Source organism: Chelmon rostratus, chromosome 17 (assembly GCF_017976325.1).
Source record: "Chelmon rostratus isolate fCheRos1 chromosome 17, fCheRos1.pri, whole genome shotgun sequence".
Taxonomy (NCBI): Eukaryota; Metazoa; Chordata; class Actinopteri; order Chaetodontiformes; family Chaetodontidae; genus Chelmon; species Chelmon rostratus.
The window spans coordinates 10,655,304-10,663,342 of record NC_055674.1 but is presented as its reverse complement, the minus strand read 5'-3'; the positions used below and the strand labels follow the sequence as shown (position 1 = coordinate 10,663,342).

The 8,039-nt window shown below is 46.9% G+C and overlaps 1 protein-coding gene across 2 annotated transcripts; it reads right to left on the bottom strand.

Moving 5' to 3' along the window:
• Positions 1-2,422: 2,422 nt before the first annotated feature.
• Positions 2,423-6,293, bottom strand: LOC121620756 (somatostatin receptor type 2-like). 2 transcript variants are annotated; one of them, XM_041956937.1, is made up of 2 exons: positions 6,232-6,293; positions 2,423-4,216 (listed from the first exon to the last, which is right to left on the bottom strand). In XM_041956937.1, exon 2 carries the CDS (start codon positions 4,178-4,180, stop codon positions 3,068-3,070), a length of 1,113 nt encoding a protein of 370 aa, XP_041812871.1. In that variant the 5' UTR covers positions 4,181-4,216; positions 6,232-6,293; the 3' UTR covers positions 2,423-3,067. The 2 variants fall into 2 exon arrangements, with proteins under 2 accessions (XP_041812871.1, XP_041812872.1); XM_041956938.1 differs by lacking the exon at positions 6,232-6,293 and adding an exon at positions 5,899-6,023.
• Between the last annotated feature and the right edge of the window lie 1,746 nt (positions 6,294-8,039).

Sequence of the window (8,039 nt, the reverse complement as noted above, 5' to 3'; positions counted from 1 at the left end):
TGCTTTAAGAAAACTCTTTGCCATAATCATAACCACGACAACAGCTGGATGATACTGTACAACGTATGCACGTCCAGTCGGCGTTAACTAACAGCAGACTATGACGTTGGTTCTCTAATATCTGCGACTGTGACACAATAAGCAAGGCGTTTGGTTTGGCGTCCCCTCTTGCTCTGCACGCTAACACAAGCTACGTTTTAACCAGGTTTGATGCGACTGAGGTGTTTGCTTTCACAGCTCGGTGGACGGTGGTCTTGATGCGTCAGTCATCTGAGCAATGTCTACATTCATAATTCATGTCCAGAGCCATCTCTCTATTATCATTATTATGCTAATTAATGTAACCATGGGACCAACACTCTTGGTCACTGTTGCTATGGAAATATAGGACACTAGAGGTGTGCCGTGTCTCTCATTACAGTCCAGGTAGCAAATTCCGCAATACTGCAGAGACAGAGATTGGATATGGAAATTGATTAGTCATGGCTGAAGGTTCACAGTGTGTCTGTCTGCGCACTTGTGCGTGTTATGTAATACTGACACATGAGGAAGTTATATGCACATAGTCAAAAGAACATGCTTAGAGTGGTTTGTATGTGCTGAATATTTAAATATCAACAGTAACACATGTTTTACATCTGGCAGGCTGCGATCAATGCAATACACACTCAGGGTTCTTTGCACATTCATCATAATCTGTCACCGGCTTTGGGTGCACATGTGGGGACCTGTACATGTTGGATAAAGGTTTAACAGCTTCTATAGATAGCGATCTGACCGCAGCGGCAGACAAGGAGTCACAGGATGGCGGGGTGAAGTGCGGACTCCCGGAGCAGCATGGCGGTGATGATAAAGGAACACCAGAGCCTCTTGAGGATAAGTGTTCTAGCCCTTCACAAATCCACGTCTCTCAGATACGCGGGGACAGAAACGACACTTGAAATGTGGCCTCCCAAATGCCACGGGTTATGAGAGGAGGATGGGTTGGCCTCAAATGAAGTGTAGCGTGCAATGGGAGCTCTTTGCAATAGTCAAAGAAAATGGAGGAGCAGAGGAGACAAGACACAAGAGACAGCCAGCAAGCAGTGTTTTCAGTAATACCGCACAGTGAACAATAACAGTGAAAGTACTTCAATCCCAGCGCACTACTTCCAGGGTAGTGACCCATCTGCTTCTTACATGTCCACCCAAATACAGGGAAACAGCGGCCATGAGTTAGGTAGACAGGAAATAGGACTGAAACAATAATTTGTTACACATTATCCGAGCACGTTTTATGCTCTCAGCAGACATAAAAACATGAAGCTGAAGCCTACTCAGCATTCCTAATGAATAATTCAGAACCATGCACTCACGCATTTGTGATAGAAGCAGGTAGTGTAACAATTGCAAACAATGACAGCAACATTATTACATGATATTCAGAAATAATGGTAAATAAGTCACCACAAAGAACAGCTCCCAAACAGGCATACCCTGACATTATATAATACTATACAACACTGTGGTAGAGTTTCTATACATCTTAGCAGCACTTTGGTTAGAGGCTGGCTCGGTATATCGTCCAATCCAGTACTATTAATGTGATATAAACGATGCGTGTAGCTGTAAGGAAGCAGGTAGCGGCACGGTTCGAAATACTTGCCCGCTGACTGAATGTTGTCATTCATGTTTACGTTAAAATTAGCCGCACATTAAATCAATCTGATGTTCTTACAGGACACGAGAATCGATGGCACTGACGTTCATTACCTTCTGTGTCTGGAAAAAAAAGAAAATAATCACATATTCACAGATTTAGAGTTTCAAATCTAAATAACACTATAATATAAAATCCTCTGACTTCGCCTCTGCCTGTTTACTGTACAGTTATTTACAGTCAATCCAGCCTCCAGAGAAAATAACCTGGAACAGGAATAGAGGAACGATAAAGGTTCTCAGTTCTTAACAACAGCGTGTTGTTTTACAGCACATGAGCACACTGTTACATTGTTATTTTTAGACGAGACTGTGGAAACTTGGTGCAGGCCCCTCCGCTGTAAACTATGTATGTAATCCTGGGTTTCCAGGGAAAATTCATGTCACCCAGGGGACCATTTGCCAGTGGGCGTTCGCCTCTCTCCTACCTCAACTCAGAGTCAATACAAAGAACAAACAGTCAGACATATTTCATTTACAGCACAGAGCAAACAGCTGTATGAACATCTGGTTGTGTTACAATGGGTTTGTTTACAGCCGGGGGAACCCAACAATGTGTCAAATCCAAATGCGGGACCGGTTTCTGTTGCCGCTTTGTCCTCCTTAACAAGGGACATGATCCTCTGTGAACTCCTTGGTTAAAATTTAATCATGTCCCCTCCTCTCGGATGTGACCTTACATATGTTGAGCTGACTGTTGCGTCCGAAAGAGTGAGTCCTACAGCCTTCCTCTACGGGGACGTGCACAGAGGTTTCGAGGGACTGCTTTAACTTGAAAACGGTAATGCTGAGCCTGCCGCCCGCTAGCTCAGATTGGTCCACGTGATAGCACAATGCAAGGCATGATGCAAAAGCGACAAGCTGCGCATTGTTCGGAACCATACATGGAGGTTTTTATTCACAGTGCATCCCGTTCGTCATTAATCATTCCCAGCAGCTACTAAAGGCTCAGCCGGAGCGCTCACACAGTGAGCAACAATGCTAAGTTTGGATGCTACAGTGTCACATGACAAAGGTCATGGGGCATCGCTTTGTGTGTGTGTGTGTGTGTGTGTGTGTGTGTGTGCGCACAACTCCGGGCCGCCCCATCTCTGTTTCCTGCAGAGGTGCAGTATGCTTATCAAGGTTTGGATGCTATGGCGATTCAATTTGGTCTAAGTCAGTATTTTTCAGTTCTGGTCCAAACATTAAAAATGCAGGTCAGAGAGTCGGAACATGACTGAAAAATAATGGCGAACATAAGCAATTATGGGTTACTCATATTTATGCAGCCACAACAGCAAAAATAAAACCATTACTCTTTTTTTTTCCCCCAGAGGGCTGTTGCCCAGGCAACTTCAGCCCAGCCTTGTGCACGTCCTCGTTCCTCTCAGATGCTGGTCTGCAGGTCGCCATTCAGCAGGGTACTTTGAGTCTCCGTGGGGTCATTCATCATGCGAGACTTGTCCTGCCGGCTATCGCTGCGCTCAACCTCATCCAGCCCGCCCACCTTCTTAAGACACAGAACATTCTGGAAACTCTTCTTGAAGTTCTCCGACAGGAAGGCGTAGAGGATGGGGTTGGCGCAGCTGTTGGCGTATCCCAGAACCACCACAAAAGCAAAGGTGCTCCTCAGGATGGGAGTGGTGCTGATGGTTCCCGTCACCGAGGTGACGTTGAAGACGTAGAAAGGCAGCCAGCAGAAGACAAACACTGCCACCACGATGGACACCATCCGAGTCACCTTCCTCTCTGAGCGCTTCCTCTTGGAGGAGCCCACGCGGATGCCCGAGGACTTCACCTTAATGATGATGAACAGGTAGCAGAGGCAGATGACCATGAGGGGCAGGAAGAAGCCCAGGATGAAGGTGTAGAACATGAACGCCGTGTAGTAGGCCTCCTGAGGCTCAGGCCACACGATGGTGCAGAAGCAGCCATCGTGCTTCGTGATGACGCCGCTGTAGATCACGATCGGCAGGTTAACCATCAGCGACACCCCCCACACCGCTATGTTAATAGTCTTCGCCATGCGCGGCTTGCGCCACTTTGTGGACTTAATGGGATGCACCACAGCCAGGTAGCGGTCGATGCTCATGACCATCAGGCAGAAGATGGATGTGAACTGGTTCAGGGAGTCGACGGTCATCACCACCCTGCAGAGCACAGGGCCGAACGGCCAGTGGACCAGCGCCAGCTGGATGGCGATGAACGGCAGGCCCAGCATGAAGAGCACGTCAGCCACTGCCAGGTTGAGGATGTAGATGTTGGTAACTGTCTTCATCTTGGCGTAGCGCAGGATGACGTAGATGACGAGGGCGTTCCCGCAGAGCCCCACGGTGCACACCAGAAAGTACATGCAGGTGATGACCACCGTGCTGGTTTTGTTGAGGCTGTGGTCTGTGTAGTTCCCATGGAGGTCGGACTCATTGCCCTGCACGAAGCTGTCATACATGAGGTGCTCCGACAGGTTCGGAGGGAACGATGGGAAGATCCAGGAGTCCATGATACCTCACTGCCTCAGCGGATTATGGCATCTCACCTGCACACATAAAGACTCATGTCAGCAACAGTGTAAAAAACTATAAAATAGCCATTTATTCTAACAGCTGTGGTGTAGTTGACAGCACTGATTTTATGCTTTCCACAAGGAGAAAAATGAGATCCATAGCCATCGTCTTCATCAGATAATGAACGCGATCTCTCTTCCCTCCTCTATTCAGAACTCTTGTGGATGGATGTTCGTCTATTGAACCAGTTGATCTGAATGTAATGGGTGGCCATCACATGGCATTTTTGCATTGCAACACTTTGCGCATGAGCGACGAGACACAAGACAATAATCTCTGTGACATCCGTGTTATCAGTCAGAGCAAAGGCTTTTCCTTCAGATGCTACAGTATGTTCACTCGTGTCTTTTTGAAAAAGAAAATGTGCTTCATCCAGGCACCCTCATCTTCATCGGTACCTCTGAGGATTTCATACATTTTGTACTGAATCCTCTTTCCGGGGACGAGGCCTGATTGATAGCACATGTGACGAGGGTCTTTGGCAGCCCTCTCCACCTGAGGCAGAGGCGTCCCTCGTGTCTTTACTTGGTCAGGCATTGCTGCAGAGGGAAATCACTCCGCACACCAGACAGCCATAAGCTCTCCCTGTGGAAATGCTTGCCCTTCGCATGATCAGCCGCGACAGGTTACACTGAATTCTCGGCTGACGCCTTTCTGTTCAATTTATTAGGGGGTGGGCATGGATGTAAATTAATCCCAGCCTAAGTAATTGAATGAGGGGAATCGCTGCACTGCCAATAGCCTCACCACGGTCAGATTGAAGTGCTTGTCGGAGGCAAACATGGTCTGACAACTTAGTTTGGTGCCAATAACATAAGAGGTTTTCATCATTTTCACCATGGGCGCAGGATTGAGTGGATGCTGCCCGAAGTCTCGTTTTTTTTTGTTGTTTTTTTTTGGTGAATAGGCGACCAAATGCTTCAGCTGAGAGGAAATACAGTTATCTGAGTCAGGTGGACAGACAGACTATTGTGTAATGTAAGCATCTTCTGTTTGTGTTGCATAAGATAACATGCAATGATTAATTATTATGATGATTAATTATTCCTCCAGAAACAGACCACTGAGATGAAGCACAATGCCCCTCTGAAGCATTGTGCACATTGTGCAACAGGTATTCTTCCTATAAAAACCAGCCCAGGCAAAAGAAAGTGAATGTGGTTTGCCGTGAAAACAACTGGTGAAATGAAAAAAGTTTTTTTTTTTCATGAGCCATTTCTCTCCTTGACTGCTCAAGGCCGTGAATTGAATCTAACTTTTGCTTTTAGCAGCAGAAAGGTTGGAGGTGGACGCTCAGCTGAATAAATTAGCACACGCTCCTAGTTAGTCATGTAAATCCAGCTGATGGAAAAGAAAGTGAGAATGAGGTCAAGCCAGGAATTTAATTTGCAATGTTAGCAAACTCTGCCAGCTGAGGATTGTGTGGCATTAAGTCACATTTCTGTCCATGCACATCAATACAATAAGCATCACCATTTTAGCAGTTGACAGTGAAACTGCAGGCTGGGGGACACTGCAGTGAGCGTTACTGAACATGTTCAATTTGGCAAATTTGAATGGAATAATCACGTTAACCTTTGGACACTCACTGACATGTGCATCTGTGCCAATTCACCAATCACTCTGCTGTAAATCAACAAAAGTATCCTCTTACCTCCAACTAGATTTACTCTCTCTATTTACAAAATACGCCACTTCTGCGCGGATGAAAGTATTCATGACAGATTCGTCTTCTTCATCTCGAAATAATTCTCAAGTTTGTCTCAGTCGAAGTGGAGCACCTCTCTGCGTTGTGACTTTCCCCTTTTAATAATCCGACAATTTATCCCGCGTTACATGCGAGGAGAAGTAAGCGCAACACAGACACGCCGCTTGCTTCGCACCGCCTCGATGCGCTCCTGGTGTGATGGCGCGCCGTGACTGTCTCCAGCCGGAGAGCGCGGATGCGATAAAAGACGCGCGCTGAGGAGGCGCTGGAGAGACTCACCTCTGAACAAGAGAGAGGCTGCTTCCTGTGATACGCGGGTCCAGTCCTGCAGGCAGATGGAGCCAAGTTGAACAGAACGCACATGCGGACGGCAGCGTAATGAAATTCACTGAGCGTCAAAGCAGCACACGCAGCGCCTGGTGAACATATTGATGAGATGGAAATGAAGATGTCAGTGGGGAAACACAGCAGTTCCTTTGGACGCATGGGAGTCGAGGCGCAACTTTTCTTTTCAGTCATCCAACCGAAACGTTGGTTCCGTGTTTTCGCAAAATTCACACAGACTTGTTTTTGACAAGTTTCTCACTGCATAAAAATGTGTTATTAAAAACCGGAAATTCTCACCAGAATTATTTCCCCTCTGACTATCCGGACTTTCAAAATGTGCCCAACATCAAAATTACGAGCAGTAAGTGAAACGAACCAAAGCGACGCCGTTTTTACGCACGCCTCCATGTCCGTTTAGTAAAGGTACACAAATGAACTCCCACTTTTCACCCTGGTGAGCAAAACCAGACCAGCTGTCACTGCAAGTCCACCCTTCAGCATCATCTTCACTTTAGCTTCCAGCCATCAGAGGCAGCACTGAGCGCGGATACGCAGAGAAGCGCTCGAATTACGCGCCGCGAAAATCCACCCAAACACGCCACCTGAGCGTGTTTTGTCTTTAATCAGAGTTCCATCCATCAGGTAAAAGTATAAACATATCTGTGGAGAGGTGTGGGCCTCTATGCTGAGACGTCTCTGCCCGTAAGATCATACTGGCGACTGATATACCCAAATGAAGTCTACTGAACGTCTCTTCAGCATGCTGTGAGTAAGGCCGTGTGCATGTTTTTCAACCCTTCAGCCCTTCGCCCTTTGATAGAGACCCACCCCTGTGTGCTGGCCTCCCACAGGTGAGCTAAATTTCATTATCGCTCAAACTGGTGTACTGATGTTTGCACTGGTGTGTGCGGATGCCATCTCAAGTTTGAAAAAGTAAAGAGAAAGCTGTGATGTATCAAGTTGTTTCACTTTACAGGGACCTTCATGCCAGGTTGCGTTTGACATTTGCTGTGTGTGTGTGTGTGTTTGAGCAGCAAGGGCGGGTTTGTCAGGAGGTTGTTATCAGGGGAGATTTAATAGCACAACAAACTGCTTAGCATTTTGTGTCTGTCAGCTGTATTCTTAAACCCTTCACAGCGTCGGTCAACTAATGTTGCTCTTGTGGCAAAAAAGAAAGTTAAAAGAAAACCAAAAGAGCTCGACAGCTGCGGTGGCTTTTATTTATTTCTTTATTTTTTATCTAAATGTCATCTGATGACTAAATGTCTCATCCGGCTGCATGGGATCAGCTGCTTTAGCTGTCACTGCAAACTCCTCTGCAGCCTCTGAAGGCAGCGGGTCCTTCGCACAACTCGCCACCCCGCTAGGGATGCTGACGGTAACACATGTGGAGGCAAAGTTGGTCTCAAGGGCCGCCAAGAAGCCTCCGTCACCCCAGTCATGAGGAGGATGCTGAGGTTACGTAGAAGCTGATTGGAGGGTCAGCCTTCTTTTGAAGTGCGTTGAGTATTTTTGAAAAGGGGCGTCTGTTTCATCTCCGAGCAGAACCTTGTTTTGCTGATTTGAGTTACGGGACATGTCAGACGACTTGTTGTCCAGCTCGCCTGGTCGGTAATGGGCAGGCGCTTGTTTGGGATCAGAGTAAAGAACCACTGATGACAGTAATTAGCTCAGTATTGATATATTGCCATCACACAGTGACACTCCAGCCCCGCCATGACTCAGAAAAAGCTCAGTTGCATCAAACCCACACTTATAAC

Coding starts and splice junctions, on each gene's coding strand:
- LOC121620756 (XM_041956937.1), bottom strand. CDS start 4,180: ATGGACTCCTGGATCTTCCCATCGTTCCCTCCGAACCTGTCGGAGCAC.